Source organism: Phocoena phocoena, chromosome 8 (genome assembly GCF_963924675.1).
Source record: "Phocoena phocoena chromosome 8, mPhoPho1.1, whole genome shotgun sequence".
Classification (NCBI taxonomy): domain Eukaryota; kingdom Metazoa; phylum Chordata; class Mammalia; order Artiodactyla; family Phocoenidae; genus Phocoena; species Phocoena phocoena.
The window spans coordinates 99,921,704-99,942,069 of record NC_089226.1 but is presented as its reverse complement, the minus strand read 5'-3'; the positions used below and the strand labels follow the sequence as shown (position 1 = coordinate 99,942,069).

The 20,366-nt window shown below is 55.3% G+C and overlaps 1 protein-coding gene across 1 annotated transcript; it reads right to left on the bottom strand.

The window, feature by feature from the left end:
* Positions 1-205: 205 nt before the first annotated feature.
* CD5 (CD5 molecule) lies at positions 206-19,488 on the bottom strand. The gene is made up of 10 exons (XM_065882558.1): positions 19,356-19,488; positions 8,885-8,932; positions 6,838-7,149; positions 6,299-6,361; positions 5,720-6,052; positions 3,415-3,708; positions 2,633-2,758; positions 1,872-1,925; positions 833-952; positions 206-297 (listed from the first exon to the last, which is right to left on the bottom strand). Exons 1-10 carry the CDS (start codon positions 19,405-19,407, stop codon positions 209-211), a joined length of 1,491 nt encoding a protein of 496 aa, XP_065738630.1. The 5' UTR covers positions 19,408-19,488; the 3' UTR covers positions 206-208.
* Positions 19,489-20,366: the final 878 nt, after the last annotated feature.

Here is a 20,366-nt window from a genome sequence, read left to right as displayed (position 1 = left end):
TTAAGGTCCGTGACCCCTCTGCTCAAATGGCCAGAGCGGCTCCCGTCACCTAAATCGCTGACGCTTACTCTTTTCCTTTATAAGAGTCTAGGTGCTCGTCCCCCAGCCCCCCACCCAGGTCATGGACGGGCAGGGTGAGCAGAGGTGAGGAACCAGGTGGCTGGTGCCTATTTATCCCCAGCGCTCTGCCGGGGGCCAGGCTCACCTTTTACAGCCTCTGAGCCCCGTGCAGATCATAGTCACTGTCAGAGGAGTTATCGGGCTGGGTGGAGATGCGATGCAGGGCCCCTTCCAGAGCTGTGGAAAGAAAGGAGGCCATTTGAGCAGGGTTATCCCTCCAGGCTACACAGAGAGAGCCCTTCAGAGCCAAGAGCCCTGCGGGGGCTGGAAGATCACAGAGACTTTCTGAGCTGGTGGCTCAACAGCCCTGAAACTTGTTGTGATCAAATCAGCTGGTGTCCTCTAATGATGCTGACCGCCAGGCTCCCTGCGGCTTAATTGTCAGTGCCAGTCAGGGAGCATTCGATACAGGGCTCTGCGGGCCACGGATGGTTGCTCTGTTCTGCCTCCAAGGGATCCGAGGGGCCTCATTTATTGAGAAACAGGTCCCTCAGGTCACAGCGGTGCTGGGGTTAATGACATCCCGGCGCACTCTCTCTAGCTGAGTGGCCCGTGAAGGCTGTATCCCTTCCATACCCTGCCGTGACCGGCTGTCAAAGGGGGGCCGTTTGATCCTTCTGCCCCCTGCTCGGCCTCCCTTCTTTCTCCAGGCGATCATGTGACCCTCTGCTCGGCCCTGCCGTCATTCCTAGGAGCGCCAGCTGGTGCTTACCTGGAAAAGCTGAGATTTGGGAGTTCCTGGGAGGCTGACTGTATTCGTTCTCCAGGTGGGAGGCCGTGGGGTTCTCAGCCTGGGACCGGACAGTCACCGTGTGGTTGCGATGGAAAGACACTGAGCGGATGTGGGAGATAGTAACATTAGACATGATGCTCTGTCCTCCTCCCCAACAGGGGCCCAACTCGAATTCCCTGTTCCCACTGTGTAACGTGGTGGGGGTGGTGCAAGGGCCCCCTGAGCTCCTTCAGTGCAACCCTTTTTCCCTTTCTTCCCCAGGAGGCTCATTCTAGCAGCGCTCAGGCTTTTAGAGCAGCTTTGGGTCGGCTGGCAAGCTGACGGGCGGGCAGTCAGTCAGTTATTAAACATTTATCAAGCCTGGAATTGGAACACGAGTGATAGGGCAGATATGGTCCCTGCGCTCCTGGAACGGAGGGGCTTTATATTGTAAGAAAGACTTGACAACACAGCGCCTTCTTGAAGGAATTGGCCCTTGACACACAAAGTGGGGGAGAAGGTGGAGTAGAGGCAGGAGGAGGGCTGTGGCTCTACCCACAAAGGGGGCTCCGGCTGTGGCCAGAAGGAGAGAGGATGGAGACCAGGGGTGGGGACAGGGCCGGCTGCATCCAAATGTCTTAAAACTGGCCTTGTAAAGTTGTTCCACGATGAAGACGTTCCATGATAAATCTAGCTTGGACAACCCTTCTTAACATATGTCCACTTCGGAGATGAACCACGCAAAAATGCCCATGAAGGTTCTGACAAGTCCTGAAGTAAAGAACTGTGTCTAGCTTTGCTTAACTCACTGATTTCCAAGTCTCTTCGATCACGGGGACCTCTTCTCTGAGTGCCACCCATTAACACCTGTGGCTACAGTCACACCTTAGATGAGCTCAGTGGAGCTCAGAGGCCTCAAGGAGCCACTGGCTCTGTCCGTGGTCGGCAGTGACCCGTGACCCTGCTTCACGGCCTCCTTCCTGAGTCTCGTGGCTACTGACCTGGGCCGAGGGAGGATCCTGCCTCCGGGGCTACTTACTGTTCTGGTTCAATCCCGTCGGGCCAATCCACTGGCGCTGCTTCTTCTGGCGGACTGGGTGACAGACAGGAAAGGCACATGGTGGGGGGGAGGGGGGTTGAGACAGGCGTGGGCAAGGGGGGCGGGAGCCAGGGAAGGAGGGAGGAGGCGGCAGGTGCATGCTGAGGGGCCGGTTCTCCAGGAGAAACCACCGTGGGGTGCTTAGAACCAGAATTAAGACCTGGGAGGGCACCAGGGACCCAGCCATCACTGCCCACCTCTGGCAGTGGGCAGCCTCTCTAATCTCACACCCTTGTCTCCGAATGATTTCCTCCCGAGTTCTGCAAGGCCAGGATGATACCCCTACCTTCACAAGGTCTGGGGTCACCCATTTGTTGTATGAGGAAACCAGAGCTCAGGGAGGAAGTGGTTCGATTAGCTGCTAAGTGGTGGAGCCGGCCTGGGGCACGTGTCTTCTGGGGTCGGACCGTCTGGACCCACCACAGTCTGAAGAATGCCCATACCCTCCCTTCGGGCTGGAGTGGGTCCCAGCTGGGCCCCTGGATGTGGGCGAATCAGTGATTTTCCTGACTTTCTGTTTGTTACTTGGTGCGGAGAAAGGCCGGTGGGCAGGAGAGGGGCAGGGCTGGGTGGTGAAGCAGAGGTGCTCCCGGCCGGCTTTCTGGAGGCGGGAACCCTCCTCTGTGGGGCTCGTGGGCAACCCGTCCAGTCTCCCCACGCAGGGGCTTGAAAGGGAGGAGGTTCGGGGCACCTACACCTACATTTCTTCACCAGCTTCTTGTAGGCGAGAGGGCCGCACACCACCAGCAGCATTACCGCAAGCACGAGGGCCAGGATGACGCTTGCCACTGTGCCTGCACCCAGGCCCGCTGGGCGTGTGTTCTGGCCTGCAGGAGGCAGAGTTAGGTCAGCCCCAGCCTGGGAGGTATCAAAACTGTCCGTTCAGAGGGAAGCTCCTGGCTGGCTGGCTGGCTTCCCCCAGTAACTCACCAGCATGTGCGGAAGGCAGTTTTCTATCTGCTGTCTCTCCACCCGTCTCTGAAATTCTCTGCCACCCGTTCATTTATCCACCATTTACTATGTAACAGTTGATCATCCGGCTATCATTTGCCCTTCCTGTGATCAACTCTTTAAGTTTCCACCATTTTCCAGTTACTATGGATGATCACCTTGCCATCATATACGAATAGCCATCCATCCATTCATCGCTCTCTTTCCTGTGTGAGTCAACTACCATTAGTGTAGCAAATATGTACCCCCCCCTTGCTTTTCTGCTTTCCATCTGGAAGAGCAGAAGACGGAAGGAGAGTTCTATCATTCATTAGCTGCCTGACAATGGCGGCCAGTCTCCTATTGACGGTTCGTGCTCACTGCTGTCTGAGCACTCTTGTCCCCTCTCCTCTCATTTGTCACCCCTCCATTCTTCCCCAGGGCTCTCTATTTAGTTCCTGGGGCCTGTTCTTCAGAAACGTGCTCATCGACTGAGTCTTAGAAGGAAGATCCAGAACCACCCTCCACCCACCGTGGGCTGGGCCCGACTCACAGGTGACAAACACTCTCTTGCAGTGGGATTTTTTCTGCAGAAGCTGGTGGCACTGGGACAGCTTCCCCGGGGGACAGGAGAACCCCCCGGAGGTCTTCTCGCCGGTGTCCAGCAGCTGGTAGGAGCTGACGTTGCCACACTGCTGCTCCCGGCACACATCCTCCCACCTCGCCATGCCCTTGGCTGAGGAGCTGTCGCACAGGGCGTCCCACTGCTTGCCCTGGCGCACCTCCACGGAGCCTTCACACGTGCCGCTGCCCCCCACCAGGCGGCTCTGCACCTTGGGCTGGAAATCTGGGGGGAGAGCAATGGGAGGTGAGGTGGCGGGCTCGGCGGGAGCTCCCTGGGCCCCGAGCTTGCATGCCTGGTCACTGGGACCCTGTGACACTAGCAAAGTGGGGGCCCTGGCAGGGCCCGGCGCTCGGGGGTCTGGGTACCACATGGGACTGCCTTCCTTTCTGCCTTTCCCTTCTTCTGGCATCCTCTCTGGCATTTTCCCCATCGAGCCCTGTCCCTGGCGCCTCTGGGCCACTGCAACAGCTTGGGCACGTTCGGTGAAGAGGCTGGCAGTGCCCGTCAGCAGCCACCAGCAGGGAGTCGTCCCCCACCCAGGTGGCAGTAAGAGAAGTGGGGGAATAGGCCCCATCTGGGTCCACTTCCCTCTTTGAAACGTCCTCTCATTCTCTTGCTGCTCCTTGAGAGCTGGGAGGGCTTTTCAGAGAGGGGAAACTGAGGCCCGGGGGTGGGAAATACCTCCTGCTCTGAGTCCTGGAGATTCGCAGGTGGGACTGAATCCAGGAATCCTGCTGCCCAGGCCTCAAGCCTGGAGGGACCAGCTTTCATAACAGGGCCTGGTCCGACAGAAACTGATTCATTTCTGCTTATCAGGGTTGGGCCTGGAGGCCCACATGTGCTCGAGTTAGAGCGAGTTGTGATCTCAGCAGCCTTGGCCAGTTTCTATAGCAACATCCATCTTCAAAGCTCTAGTAAATCTTCTATTTAGAAAAAAAAATCCAAAGGCAAGCTTTCTGGGTATGGTTTTGCAAGTTGTAGCCTACAGGAGGGCTCCTAGCAGAGGGGTGGGTGGGCCTGAGAGCCAGCCAGGTTTTTCTATCAGGCCAAGAGATCCTTGGGGGCTGCTTCTGCCTGGAGGGGGCAGCATCTTACTAATTCACACCATGTGTCCAGTGGTTTGGGGGCATCCCTGCCTGCAGGATAGCCCAGTGGTCCAGAGCAAATGCTTCCCAGATGTGTGCACATGAGTCCCTGAGACTTTGCTGAAAGGCAGGTCCTGATTAGTAGGTGGAGGGTGGGGCCTGGGAATCTGTATTTCTAACCAGCCAGGTGAAGCCAATGTTGCTGGTCCGGGACCACACCTGGAGTAGCCAAGGCTTACACAGCAGGCTCTGGAGTGAGGCTGCTTGAGGGGAAACCCCAGCTAGTGCTCCATGATACTGAGTAAGAAATTTAACCCCTCTGAGCCTCAGCTTCCTCATCTGCAAGGTGGGGATAATAATAGCACCCACCTTCTAAGCTTGTTGTGAAAATGAAGGAATGCCCTGACTAGTCCCCAACGTGATGTAAGCACTCAGGAAGTATGACTTCTTAGAGTCTGGACTTCACTAGACCATCTGGTGATAGGAGCCCACTACGTCCCGAGGCATGCTGTGATTATCCTTATTTTGACCTGTGGTCCCTTTCCCCACAGTTTCCCCATTGATCCTTGTTTTGGGATCCCCCAGACCAGTCTCTGGGCTCCTGGCCTCGACCACACCGGCATCGCCAGTCTCTTCTGGTTGGTGGCCTATGACTCGGGAGCCTCCGCAGGAAGTCCTCTGGGGCCCTGCTCTGGCTTTTCTCTACCTACTGTGCCTCAGGGACCTCCTAGGTCTCACCATCGCTCCAACATCAACTGTCCCCGGGATTTATAAACTCCCCTCCTACAAGGCTGGTCCCCTCCAAGCGCTGCATCCTGCTTGGGCCCTTGACACAAGCCACAGTCCACCAAACTCACCAGCGGACCGTGCCTCGTCCTGTAAGTCCTGCCACTTCCCCGTGTGGCAGCCGAACCAGCGGTACATTCGGGCTTGTTCTGCGTTACTTTGCAGAGATGCCCGGGGCGTTGGGTGTGAGTGTGGCCTCCCCACCCCATGGCCGCCCTACCTCTTAGAGGCCAGTGATCAGCCCTCCATGTCCCTTGTGTTCTCCGTAGCGCTAGTGCCCTGTGCTGCATGGAGGGCTTTCAGGAACGTGTGGTGACTGACCACATGGGGGCGCCCGTGAGTCTTGGCCCGGTCCCACTCACCAGAACAGATGAGGCCAAGAGCTGGGCCTCCCGCCTGGGGCTGAACTTTTCTGAAGCACTGCTCTAGGGTGGCACATCTTCTGTTCTGGATCCTCCACCGGATTGGCAAGGGACCGCTCTCTCCTGGCTCTAGTTTCCTGGCTGCCTCGGTCTCTGGCAGAGGCCTCAGGAAAGAGCCACACTGGAGGGCTGCACAGATGAGGTTCCCCAGGTCCTGGATCCCGTCCTGGGACTCGACGCCGACGGTGCCACCCAGGCTGCCGCTGTAGAACTCCACCAGGCCTGCACACCGCAGGCCCCCGGGTCGCGCCACCAGCTGCAGCCTGGGAGGAGCTGGGAGGTGGGGAGGGACCTGAGTGCTGACGACCAGCAGCAGGGCCTCTCTTGCTCTGTGGTTCTAACACACAGATGGGTGAATGACTGGCCGACGGCCCCGGGAGGTGGTGAGGTCCCAAGTATTGCATGGAACATGCGCTACAACTTTTCATGCTTATCTGAAATTTAAATGTAACTGAATATCCTGTGTTCTTGTTTGCTAAATCCGACACCCTACCCCCAGGGCCCCCAGAATCCTTTTACCTGTGGGCTCCGGAGTGGTTATGGGCGGGGGGTTCGTGGGAAGAGGTGTTGTCCTCAGTGGCTCTGAAAACAGATGCTCTGGTTAGGGAGGGGGCCGGGACTCTGGGAGGGAGGAGGGAAGAGTAGGGGGTGTGGGGAGAGTTGGGGTCAGCAACCGGCCATGTTGAGAAAGACCTGGAACTCATGATGTAAGTACCATGGGCCCCATTAAGTCCACTTGACCCACACGTTGTGTCTAAGCCTCCTACGAGGCAGGCAGTACCGGCCCATTTTACAGTTGGGAAAACAGAGGTTAAGAGGAGACAATGAAGTTAACTGTTGGCAGCACCAGCTCTCGACCTTTTCCATCCCCAGACAGGTGCCAGCACGCCCTCAGTACTCCCCCTCCAGTTCCCCACCAGTGTATGTTTCTGAGAGGGTAGTTGTAAATCGGGGACCCCTTCCACCTGCCTGCTCAGGCCCCAGATCACAGGCGTGGGCAGCCTCCTCGGGGCTGGTGCCCAGGCCCAGGGAACCCACGGGGCCAGCTAGTTACCCACCTAAGCAGATCAGGGCCAGAGGGTCCCCCTGATTTGCCTTGCTGTCGCTGCAGTTGGAGAAGGACCCCAGTTGTCCGCGGCAGGTGATCTGGCTCTGGGGTCGCTTCCCTTTGAAGTGACGGAAGTGGGAGAGGAGCAAGGGCTCCCTGCATTGCAGCTCCTGGCAGAGCTTCCAGGCCTGACCGGGGTCCTCCCGGTGGAACGGGTGCAGGCCCCAGCTCTGGCTGTGCACCGTGTACCACTTGTCCTTGTAGTTGACCTCCAGATGGCCCTGGCACCGCGAGCCGGAGCCACTTAGTCTCACTGTGAACCCTAGGGGTCAAAGAGGTGGAGGGGGCAGTCAGGCTGGAAAGGGCCCTCCATGGGGGCCCCTCCCTGCACCTTCCCCATCTGGACCCCACCCCTAGCAAGGCTCCCGTTGCCCACGGGCTGATTGGTTTGCTCCTCCCGTGAGCGTCGTCCTCTGGGACCTTGCAGGGACTTTCCAGAAACTCAGGCTGATGCTGCCCCTGATCTGGGCAGTCCCTTGAAACCAGGCCAGGAGGACGGGGCTTGAGACCTCAGAGCCCAGGGAACTCGGGGCAGTGAGCGAGGGGCTCTCAGCACCCACCGTCCTGCAGAATCGCCCCTTCCTGGAAATTCTGTTTCAGTAGACCCCAGATAGGGCCCGGAGCCTGATCTTTTTCTCTCTCTCTAACTTTTATTCTATTTGTTTTCTGTTCATTTTTTTAATTGAAGTCTAGTTGACTTACCATTACTGTGCCAATCTCAGCTGTACAGCAAAGTGACTCAGTTATACACATACAGACATTCTTTATTTAATATTCTTTTCCATGATGGTTTATCCCGGGAGATTGGATACAGTTCCCTGTGCTATACAGTAGGACCTTGTTCTTTATTCATTCTGAATGTAACAGTTTGCACCTACCAGCCCTAAACTCCCTGTCCATCCCTCTCCCTCCCCCTTTGCCCCTCGTCTCTAACTTTTAAAATCAGTTTTATCAAGGTACAATTTACATACAGGGACATGCACTCATTTTAAGGGCACTTGTTCAATGGAATTTGACAAGTGTATGCACACCTATAGCCCCCGCCATGCTCTGGAAGAGAACACGCCCATCACCTGGAAGTTGGCCTCATGCCTCTTCACAGTCGATTTCCCTGAATCCAGCCTCAGGCAGCCAGTGATCTGCTTTCTGTCACTAGAGATGTGCTCTGCCTGTTCTCGAACGTTATATAAGTGGGATGGTACAGCAGGAACCATCCTGCTAGAGTTTGGAGCTAGGATGCCATTGCAGACTTCCAGGTCCCGGCCCAGGGCCTACCAAGCCCTCTGTGGCCTCTTTTGGTTGCCTGGTAGCTTCACGAGATCCTCTCGCCGCATTTGTCACCAAATACATTCAGCATGATGTTATCTCAGGAAATGTGAAAAAGAGAGTCTGTGGTGGAGTGAGTCTGGGAACTGCTGAATCTGCAAATGCTTAACTGAGTTCCTCACTGCAGGACTTCTCAGAGCCTTTACTAGGCCAGTGTCCCCTGTCAGGAGCCTGCAGTGGGTGATGATGTAGTGTTGCCTACCCTTCGTCCAACGAGTTCCGTGGAACTCTGTTTGGGAAACACTAGCCTCTAGGATTAAAGTCCAACCTCTAAGGCAAGACATTTCACACAGTTTACAATCTGGTGCAGCCTCTCTCTGCAGCCCCAGCTGCGAATGTCTCTGGCCAGGGAACATCTGGCAGGACTGGGCAGGAAAAGGACTTTGCAAGGTGCAGTTATGGCCAGTATCTTTTCTGTGCCTGTTGAGTGGGTCATAATAATAACTAGCATGACACCCAGCATTTGTGGGGTGCTTTACAGCCATCTAGGGCATCTATCTGCCAATGGGCCTCTTAAGTGTGCGTGCACGCATGTGTGCGTGTGTAGGGGGTGTGGGCTGTACTCTCTCTCTCTCTGTAAGGTGCGATTCGCTCCGATGGAGGGATGGCAGTTCCCCCTACAGCCTGGTGGAATCGTTCCACGCCCCCCTCTCCACGTGGCTCTTCCTTACCTTGGTCCTCTAAGTTGAGCCCTCTGAGGCCTCTGAGGCAGGAAGTGACTGCAGAAAGGAGAGAAGAGGGTCAGAAAGGGAAGTCTCTCTCCTGCTTCGTCTCACCTCTACTCACAGCCTGATCAATGGCATTTTTGCCTCCAGCCACTGTCGTGGGCTCCAGGGGCAGGGATTTTCATACTACAGATGGCAACCCTTAGGAGGGTCGTGAACCAGGTTAGTGGGTTGCAACCATCAATTTTCCTTCTTGTTTTAAAACTTTACTTTTTAAATGAACATGCAGTAAATTCCCTTTTCTTTTAGTGCACAATTCTATGAATATGAACACATACACAGATCTGCGTAATCACCGTCACCATCAAGGCATACAACAGTCCCATCACCCGCCAAAATTCCCGCATGCTGTCTCTCTGTAGTAATATGCAGCATTGCAACCATCAATGTTTAAAAAATCATGTAGTAACACAACCATCGATTTTTAAAAAACTGAAACGGGCTAGAATAGAAATGTCAGAATGCATCGTGTTTTGTGAGGATACGGCTCACTTTGTGTGTGTTGGGTGGCAATATAAAAACATCCTGAGTGTTGTTTTCAGTCAAAAAAAGTTTGAACGTCATAGTTCTAGAGAGCTGAGAACTGAGCCAGAATGTGGGAACCCAGGACATTTGTTACTTTCTAGAATTCCCAAGGCAGGATAAGAATGATAGCAATTTCTCTTTAACAGCTCCCAGTTCTAGAGGAGGAAATCAGAGCTCAGAGAGGCAGAGGGCTTGCCCAAGATCACATGGTCAGTTGGTGGAGGAGCCCAGTGGACTTGGGTCTGGGGGGAACTGGCCTCCCCTCTGTCCTGACTCCTGCCTGGGCCCCTTCAATAGGAATGTGGGCCATTGGGCAGTCCCTCCTCCTCGAGCCTCGTCTGACTGTGGAGCAGGGGTGTCAAAGTGGCTCGTTGTCCGTGGCCATGTGTCCGGCTCATGTGTGGCTGGGGCAGAGGCTTGATCTGGGTGGGGACGGGTCGGGTGGCACGCCTGTACGGCCTCAGAGCCCACCCTCCACCTTGGCTGCCCGGCTTTATCAGTCGTGGAGCAAGTGTTTGGTTTCCATCTGCCCCAGGCTTGCTTCTCAGTTGGGAGCTGGGCACAGCATCAGTCAGGGTGAGTACTTTATATAGTAAAGGGCTGTGTTTAAGTTTCTTTTGAGAAATTGTTGCTGGGTGTAAAAAGTCCCGTTTTTGCCTGAGTGTTCTGAAGCTGGTGGTAGAATTTTAGGGGGAGTCATGCCCCACCAGCCTGCCCTCTCCCTCCAACCAAGACTCCTTGTAATTAAGTTGTGGCCTATGGTAAGTTTCTTCCATCTTGGCAAGAGCCCGCCATGGTTGCCCCGGGAGTCCTGGGCCTTGGAAGGGGAAGGTATTTCTCACACAGAGGGCATGTCGGGTCTCGAGCAGAGGCCAGAGCTCTGGCCTGGGTTGGGAGGGGGTTGGCCAGCTGTCAATCATCTGATCTATTGCAATGGGCAGGGCAGCCTCAGGAGGACATGGTGGAGATGCCCGGCTAGCTTGGTGAGAGAGGAGGCAGGGGGCCTTTGTCCAGCTCCCACCTCTCACCCCTGACCTTCCACTCCTACCTCCCTCCGTCCCAGTTCCCACCATGAATGGGGCCGTACACCTTTAGGGATTCATTTCTTTGGCTAAACCCTGAGGGCACTTATGGGGATAGGGGACCCAAAGATCCATTCTTTGGTGCTGAATGTTGCAGGATAGGTTTTCTGGTACTGATGCCTTTCTCTGGGTCTGAGTACCAGCTCTGCCACTTCCTTAGCCCCTGTGAGCCTCAGTTTCACGGTCTGAGGCTCAGTATGGGAGCAAGAAAGGGACCAGCTTCATAGCAACGTTGTGAGGATGAGATGAAATAATCTATGCAAAAGACAGCCCAGTGCCTTCCTGGCTGGTGTTCATTGCTTAGAGCTTGTGTTACCGGTTGTGGAGCTGGCTGGGCCCTGGGCAGGGGTGGGTGAGACTGCAGGCCTGCTGGGGAGTTTTCCCAGGGGCAGGGGTCCTTGTCTGGACACTTGGAGAGCCAGATCACAGGGCTCGCCACCTCCCTTTCCCACCTGGGACCTTCGCAGTCCCAAAGTCACCACAGTCAACGTCCGTTAACAGCAGCTACCAATTATTGAACACCTACTGTATACTCAGCCCTGGGCGAGGGGTCCTTACGGATATCGTTCATCTTCCACACGGCCCCACAATTTGAATTGAATATGTTCACAATATAGCTGTCGGGAGAGGCAAGTGCCCTGTCCCGGGTAACACTGCCAGCAACAGGCAGGGCCTGGATTTGAACCACGAGTATGCCTTCCAAACCCATCTCTCTGCTTTCTGCCATCCAGCTGGGCCTCCAAAGTGTCAAGTTCAGGGAATGAACAAATGAGCAGAAATGAACATGACCTTGACCCTGACCCTGGTGCTGGAGTCCCCAGACCCTGAAGCCCCTGGGGACAGGGACTGGGCCTGACCATCCCTGCGGATCTCACACAGAACAGCCAGAGAACATTCTCAGGAAAGACTGAACAACCTGAGAACCAAGAAAAATTCTAAAAAAGAAAATGCTCTGTGGAGAAAAGGCATCTATGCATCCCAGGGCTTCGCCTCCCTCTGGGACCCTGGCTGGCCTCAGGTGAGCAGCATTTCTTGTCTTGTCCCTCCATCACCGTCACTGTCACCACCACCATCACCACCATCACCATCACAACCATCAACACAGTCACTGTCACCATCGCCACTACCACCATCATCACCATCAGTGTCACATCATCATCACCATCAACACAGTCACCGTCACCACCACCACCACCACCACCACTACCATCCTCAACACTTTTTTTTTTTTTTTTTGCGGTACACGGGCCTCTCACTGTTGTGGCCCCTCCCGTTGCGGAGCACAGGCTCCGGACGCGCAGGCTCAGCGGCCATGGCTCACGGGCCCAGCCGCTCCGCGGCACGTGGGATCCTCCCGGACCGGGGCACGAACCCGTGTCCCCTGCATCGGCAGGCGGACTCTCAACCACTGCGCCACCAGGGAAGCCCTCAACACAACAAAGTACTAGTTGTACTTTCTCCTAGGCATTTTTATACATTAACTCTCTCAAACCTCACCACAGCTCTGTGAAGTTGGCACTATTATTTTGATCTCCGTTTTATAGATGAGGGAACAGAGAGATTAACTAACTGGCTAAGCAACTGATGAAGAGTGGGCCCAGGACTCCAAGCCAGGCCATCTGGCACAGTCTGTGCTTTTGACCGCTGGGCCTAGCTGCCTCCCTTCCCTTCAGAGGGAAGGCTGCCACGGCCTGCTCTGTGTTTCACCAATTCCTGCATGTTCCCGGCGTGCAAACCTGATGAAAGAGAGTGAACTTGTGATTCCCTTCAGTCAGTGAAACATACTGTGGGAAGACTTTCCATGAACTTGCTGTGTGATTTTGGCAAGTCACTCAACCTCTCTGGGCTTGGTCTCCTCATCTGTAAAGTCAGGAAGTTAGGGTCCACCCTCCCTCACCTTCCTTTCGGTTCAAACTTCCATGATCTCTAATCTTCAGCTCCTGATGTAGCTCAGCGGCAGGCAGGCAGGCAGGCGTGGGCAGGCGAGATGTGTGACTGACTGGGAGCCTTCCTGGGTGCTGCTTCTTCCTGTCTGTCCAGGGATCCGTTCAGGTTTTGATTGTCCACAACTTATTTTCGTTCTTTCAGCTGCTTCTCACAGGGATCAGACCAACATCCTCCTTCCCCTGAACCCTGCTGACTGTGCTCAGGGTCCCTTTGACCCCCTCCCTGGCTACAGCTTAGCCCAGCCCCTGCGTGCAGCCCGAGGCCCAAGGCTTTGCTGCTGCAGAACCTGCAAACAGAAGCCTGGGGACCCATGATACCAAGAGGGACAGGAGGCACAGAAACCTCCTGCCATTCCCCAGTCTCTCATCCAACGCCACACCCCGAGCAGCTGGGGCCAGGCCCCTTCCCTCCCCTGCCAACCTTTCCTTGGAGGCCCCACTATTTAGGGCTTAGACTGGCCAAGCCAGGGAACGATCAGGGCCAAAAATCCAGAGAGACAGTAGGAGGGCTTTTTCACTCTCCCCTCCCCGCTCTCATGTCTGCCTTTGCAGAGATTTTACCATTTTGACTCTGCCTGCCCTGATGAGGTCTCAGTGAGGAGTAAATGAATCCCTGAAAGAGGCTCTGAGACGTTTACGAGCTCACCCCCTCCCTCCCCTGTCCTCTTGCATCCCCCCACATTCCGGATGGTTCTCTCTCTGGTTCCCTGTACAGCAATACTCTGGGCCACGTCAGGCCACGGATGACTTTTATTTACTCAGTACAGTGTTATAATTTTTTTTCTGGAGCCCATTGTTTTGAAAGATTTCTTTCTGTTTTGTTTCTCTTTTTCTTTTTCGGGCCGTACCGGTGCCGCATGGGCGATCTTCGTTCCCCGACCAGGGATTAAACCTGAGCCCCCCCTGCAGTAGAAGCACAGAGTCTTAACCACAGGACCTCCAGGGAAGTCCCTTACTTTTCTTTTTTGTAAAAGAAATCCCAAGATCCAGATGTTTTTGAAAAACAATATGCTTTGGCCACGTGGGGCTGCATCCCCATGAGCCCCCAGGGCAGCCTGTTCTGTCCTGGTTTGCCAGCACCCCTCGGGGCACCCTACTGTCACCCTGCATCTGGAGAGCCTCAGCTTCAAACACATGATGGCTTCTGCAGCGAAACATGAATTTTCACAGTAAGTGGGATGTGTCAAGATTATAAATAGTCTCCTATTCATTCAGGTCAGGATTTGCACTGTAAACGTTTGCCAGAAATTTGCAAATTTGGGGGGGTTTGGAATTGCAAACGAACGTTGGTGGACCTGTATTATCGGTCCCATTTTATGGCAGAGCCAGAACTTGGCCCAGGCTGCTGGCTTCAGAGCTTGTACCCTTGATGCCACCTCTGACCCACTCATGGGCCTGCCTGGACCCGTGAGCACCTGTGCTTGCAGCCCTACACACTGGGAAATGGAGACAAGAGTGTGGCCTGCCGAGGGTCCCGGGGGCACCGGGATCCCAGGGAGGAGCTGGGACTTGACTGATGATAATAATAGTGACGGCGACCTCTGACCCCGTGCAGGCCCCAAGGGTTTTTCATGGGAGACCCCATTTCTTCCTGACTGCCTCAATCAGGGAGACTGTCATCACTCTGTTTTCCGGATAAGGAAACTGACAGACTGACTTAGTGCGGTTTGGAAGTCTGATGTTCCATTTTTTCCATTAACAGTGATTCCCTTTAATAGTCCATAACATTCTCATCAATTTACAGCAAACACAATATGTCAACTGCCTTTTGAGGGCATTCCGGATTTTCCTTCCCTCCTCCTCTGCTGAGAGGCTGGCTCGGAAGGCCAGGAACTCAGCTTTTCTGAAACGACTCTCATCAGTGGGGCTGTGTTAACCTGAGCCTGTATCAGGGCTTCAGGGAAACAAAGATCACAAAGGGCCGAAATTCTGTCTCTCGGGTTGAGCACCAGACGAAGTGGTTGGTTTTTGATCAGGAGCCTTTTTATGTGCAAAACTTGTAGAAAATCACACTGGGCTTGTGCCAGGAGGAGCCTGGGGGCTGGAGCCTGCAGAAGGAACAGCGGATCCAGGTCTCTAATCTCGCTCACCCAGGGTCTGCGCCGATGAGCGACAGTGCGCAGCTTGTGGGCAGAGTGGCCTTCGTATCTGAATTGCAATTCCACGCTCTCCCTGGTGGCCTCGTGTGTGTGATTGAATTTGCATGAGTTTCACGCCACCGTATGTGACTCCAGTGTCACAAGGACACGGCCTCCTTTCTGTTCAGAGCTTCACATATCCCAAAGCCCGCACAGGGGCACGTCCTTTCCATGCACAGCCCTGTGAAGAAGGGACCGAGCTCACCCCTGTTTTCAGATCAAGAAACCGAGGTTCAGAGAGGCTCAGTGACTTGCCCAAGGTCACACAGCTCGCTGGTGGTAGGGTCGGTGCAGAAACTCCATCACCATCACTTGACAGGGCCCCATGGGACTCTACCACTGGAGACCTCAGAGCCCGCTCGCCCATGGTACAGAAGGGGGAAACTGAGGCCGGGGAGAGGGAGGGGTTCACTCCGGAAGGGAGTCTGTGGCAGTACAGGGGACCCGTGCTGCCTCTGCCAGTTGCCACCAATCTCCTATCCTGTTTCTACCACATCTCTCCCAGCTGTGCCCCAGGGAGAAGGGAGTATCAGGGTCCCTGTGGGAGCCGTATGGGTCAAGCCCCCCCAGGGGTACATAACAATGATGAGGGCAGGGGTGGTGACAGTAGTAGTTATAGAGGAAGTGATACAGGGCCACGATTCCCTATTTGCAATTCAAAGTCTAAAACCAAAAGTCTTTTCTGATGCATTTGGCAGGAAGGCATTTGTGCCTTCAGTGTGCGAATTCGGTTTCACTGCAGAAATGGGAATGTGTTTGATTATGGCATGTTGCCCAGTCTGGAAAATTCTGGGTTCCCAAATGCATCTGGCCGGAGGCTCCAGGTAACGGCTTGTGGACCTGGAGAGGCATGAGTTCCAGTTTCTCTCCAGGGCACTCTGCCCCCTTTCTCCTCTGCTTGGCTCCTGGTTGCCTTGAGTTCATTGGAGAAAACGCTCTGTGCTCATGGAGGCCTCCACAGCTGCCTCGCCGCCAGCCTGTGTGTGACGGCCCGTCTGCCTGCAGCCGTCGTCCCCGGGTCCACATAGCATGGTGCAATAACTCATTTCCTACATGTATTTACTCAAATATTATCTTCTCGTGAGACCCACTGCAACCTCCTTGGATACAGCATGGCCCCTGAGCTCCCAATCCCCAACCTCACATCACTTCGTGACCTCCTAACATCTATATGATCATTGATTTAGCTTCTCTCTGTCTGTCTCCCCATCACACCCCAACTACGATGTTGGATGCACCTGGACAGGAATTTTGATTGTTCATTGCTGTCCCCAGCACTCAGAACAGTATCTGGTGCATAGTAGGTGCTCAATAAATACTTGCTGTCTGAATGAATGAACCAGATTTAATGACAGCAATTATCCTTTGAGATGGGCACAGTGGTTATCCCCATTTTATAGATGAGAAGGCTGAGTCTCAGAGGGGTGTTCTTGTCATTTGTGAGTGGCCAAGCAGAAATCGAACCCAGATCTGCGTTACTCCAAAGCCCCACAGGCCTTCACACATGTCTGCACGCAACACAGACACACATATAGCAGGTACACACACAGCACACACACACATGCTCACCAGGCACCCACATGCATGCACACAGAACAGGTGTTCAATCAATTTTGTTGGGTGGAGTTGAAGTCCCTCCCTGGTCCCCTGGTCACTGCAGGGAAACCCCTCTGAACTGTAGGTGCTGGTCAGATTGACCAGAGGGGACAGTGCCAGCCCCTGAGCCCCCAGGTCCCTCTGCTACCCGCTGGGGGTGGGTAGCTCGGGGTTGCTGGGGGCCTGATTCTTTGCACCCAGAGCCAGCAAGAGCCTCAGCTCTGCAGCTGGGGCTGCGGGCCAGATGGTGGGCTCACACTGGGTGTCCCCTCTCCTCTCCTCTCCTGTGGATGCCCAGCCCCCCTCAGCCAGTCCTACCCGTTGCCTTCACCCTTGATGTCCCCTCTGCCTGGGACACTCCTCCCACTTTTCTCTGCCTGGCTGGTTCCTTCCATCATTCGGGTCTCAGGCGAGACATCACCTCCTCAGAGAGGAGCCCCTCAGACTGGGAGCCCCTTCGAGCATGAACTTGGTTAATGAGTCTCAGCCATTGCGGTTTCCTTTGTTGCACTGATCACGATATTTAGAAATTTGTAAATATTTCGGGTGCTCCCTCCACGAGGGTGGACCCCTGTGTGGATCACGGCTGTATCCCCAGAGTTTTACACAGAGCTGGACACCTAGTAGATGCTCAATAAATGTATGTGGATGAATAAATGAATGAATAACTAGCCTGTGCAGGAGGACTGGGGGAGAGAAAGACTGATGGCTAGGCTCGAGGCCTCCCCACCAGGTCCTGACTCACCTTGTTTCTTGCTGACTCTGATAATAATACATTTATGTAATAAATAAATTTATATGATAAATTACATAATAAATAAATTTATATAATGAATGAATTTATTATTATTATTAATGCTCACTGAGCACTTACACACACCGCCATTCCTATTAAAGCTCTGTATTCATTGATTCACTTAATCCTTATAAATCGCTATGAGGCAGGTCCCATTATTATTCCAATTTTGCAGAAGAGGAAACTGAAGCTTACAGAACGGGTCCATGGTCACCCAGCTGGCAAGGGGGGACCAGAATTCAAACTACCAAGTCTGTGACTTTCTGAAGCCTTAGTGCCAGCTTCTGGAGTCCCGGTGGCTGGGCCTGAGCCTCTGGGCAGTGATCAGGGCTGCCTCCATGCCCCACCTTCAGCAGGTGAGCCCTGGGCAGGTTGGAGCTCAGGGCAGCCGCAGAGGGAAGCAGGCTGTGAGCATCTTCATGTACCAAAGGTCCCCAAGCCACGGGCACAAACTTGATGGCCAGCCAAGAGGCCGCAGTGTTCCCAGGGCTCTGGCGGTGAAGCATCTCTACTTGGAATGTCTTGAAGGGTGCCTGTGCTGTTTGCCCCCAGCCACAGCCCTGACCCTAGGTGTCCCCAGCCCTTGGTGGCTGCCTGTCTGCTAGTGGTGGTTGTGTCCTGCAGCCATTTTCCTACTCGTGGGAGTGGCTTTGGTGTGTCTTTGCTCTTGGCTAGGGGTACAGAGGAGCCTCCACGAGAGCAGAAGCACTGCGCTGGGGTGGGTTCTGCAGCTCACTAGCTGCTGCCCCTGGACCTCAGTTTTCCACACTGTAAAATGGGGACAATGGGCCCACCTGCTTCCTAGGTTGTTGTGAAGCTTTCAGAAGAAAATGGCTTTGAAAGTATTTCTTGGGCTTCCCTGGTGGCGCAGTGGTTGACAGTCCGCCTGCCGATGCAGGGGACACGGGTTCATGCCCCGGTCTAGGAGGATCCCACATGCCGCGGAGCGGCTGGGCCCGTGAGCCATGGCCGCTGAGCCTGCGCGTCCGGAGCCTGTGCTCCGCAACGGGAGAGGCCACAACGGTGAGAGGCCCGCGTACCGCAAAAAAAAAAAAAAAAAAAAAAAAAAATATTTCTTAAGCTGTGACCCGCTGAACAATGGGAATGTTTGTTATCCACCAGTTACACACACACACACACACACACACACACACACACACACACACCTCTCACACACACATACTCACACCTACATACCCATTTTCTAGGAGGGACTGAGGCCCCCCACTAGGCAGGCAATGTCCCCAAGTCCTTTCCCTCCAAACTGGGAAGCCGCAAACTGCCACCTGTTCTCACCTGTTCCCGTCCCGAGTCAGTCACCTCTCTCACCCTGCCACACCTTCCAAACCCTTGAGAAGTGGCCAGATCTTACCCAGTTCACCCCCCCCCCCTGCATTTTATAAATAAGGAGATGGAGGCCCCGAGAGGCTCGGACCTATCTGAGGTCATACACGGCCAGGCTTGGACCCCAGGGCTCAGGTCATGAAGTACCCTCCCCTCCCCTGCCCCTCCCGCTTGCTCAGGACCCTCCCCACTGGCCAGTGTCGCTGACACCCCAGCAGCAGGGCTCCGGTCCTGAACTAGCGTCCCAAGGCCTCAGGGATGGAGGACTGCCCTTTCCACCGTCTCCCCTCCGGCAAACAGTAGGCCCCAGACTCACCCACCCCTAACCTTATCCCCAGACAGCTTCTCCAGAGGCCCCAAGTCAATTCTACAGTGGCCCCCGGGGAAGTGTTCAGAAGCCCCTCCTCTGGGTCTGGAGTGACAGTAGACCCACACCTGGCTGGTAGGCCTGGCTGAGACCCCCTCTGGGATGAAACCAGTAACTAAGGACTAAGGTGTACGTCTTTGACATCTGCTCGACGGTGATCCGCTCCCCACCCTGCCCTGGCCCGCTCTGCCCAGAGCATCATCAGAACTGCCCAGGAGATGGCAGTTTCCTGTCCCTGGAGGCATCCAAGTAACGGCTGGACACTCATGGGGTGGGGTGTGGGGTAGCAGCAGAGGGAAGCCGGCATTGAATGAGGGCTGGACAACTTGATTTCTAGGCTGAGGGTCTGATCTTGGCATGGATTCCACCTCGAAGGGGACAGTAAGGTCCCCAGCAGTGCAAGAGAGAAGCAGAGGTGGGGCCCCGGGGGTGGGACAGGCAGGGCCAAGAGCCGAGCTGGGGCTGGGGGAGAAGACAGGGATCCTGGTGGCCCCAGTCCTCCGTGCTGCTCCAGAGAGGTGACATGCGGGCCTGAGTCAGACTGAGGGGATCTGACTCTGGCATCTTCTTCTCTGTACCCTGAGCCCAGGTACCCCAGAAGACACCCCAGAAGGGGTACTCACCCAGCAGCCCTAGCAGGTACAGGGCGGCCAGCGGCGGATGTTGAGACCCCATGGGCGCGGCCTCCTCTGCCTCAACCTCAGCAAGCTCGGCCCCGGTAGGTGAGGGTGTCTGGCCCTGTGTCTGCCTCTCCGGGAGAAGGGGGAGGGGCGGGCAGGCTCATGCAGGGGTGGGACAGGGGAGCAGGCAGTGTGGCGCCTGTGACATCGTGTTTGAAGTTGAAACTGTCAACTTCCTCCTGGGTAAAACCATCTGCCCCAGTTCGAATGGCGGCCCTGATCTCTGCCAGCTTCCTGTCCGGGGTGCCTAGGCCTGGGCCAGTGCCCTGACCCCGCCATGCTGGGACAGGGCTGCGGCCTGGGGGAGCCCTGAGCCGGGCCAAGGGGAGGGAGGCCTGGGGGAGAGGGTTGGGAGAGACGGGGGACACGTCCCACCGAGAAGTCTCTGAGCTGTGCTGAGGTGATGAGTGAGAGGTGGGAGGTGGTGGGCACCGCCCCAGTCCTTGCAGCAGAGACTCAGTGATGAAAAACCAAACCAAACCCTCCATCTCTGCTACCGGGATGAAGTAGGAGTTGGAGGTGAATCCCCGCAGGTGGCATTTTACGAGCAAACACAGGAGAGGGCTCCTCCATGGACCCTGGGCTTGCATCAGGGTGTGTATGTGAGAGCTCAGTGTGGACGGCGTGATCTCTGTGTCGATGTTGCTGAAATAAACCCTGGGCTGCTGAGGAAGAGGAGGGGTGCTGGGCATTTTGCAAAGCAGATGGGGGAGGCCAGCGACCGACCAGGGAAAGGCTCAGCCTCTCTGGGGCCTGGGCTCAGGTCCCTCACTCCAGAGTAGACGGAGCCCAGACCCAGGCTCCTTGGGGCTTCTCGCAATCCGGGCCATGCCAGGGGTGAAGTGGCTCAGGGACATGACAGTAGCCGAATATGAAGAGTTGGAGGGTAAGGGTCTGAGCCAGGCCTCCCAGCAGCACGCCCCCCATCTCCACATCCCTTCCGCCAGCAGCTGG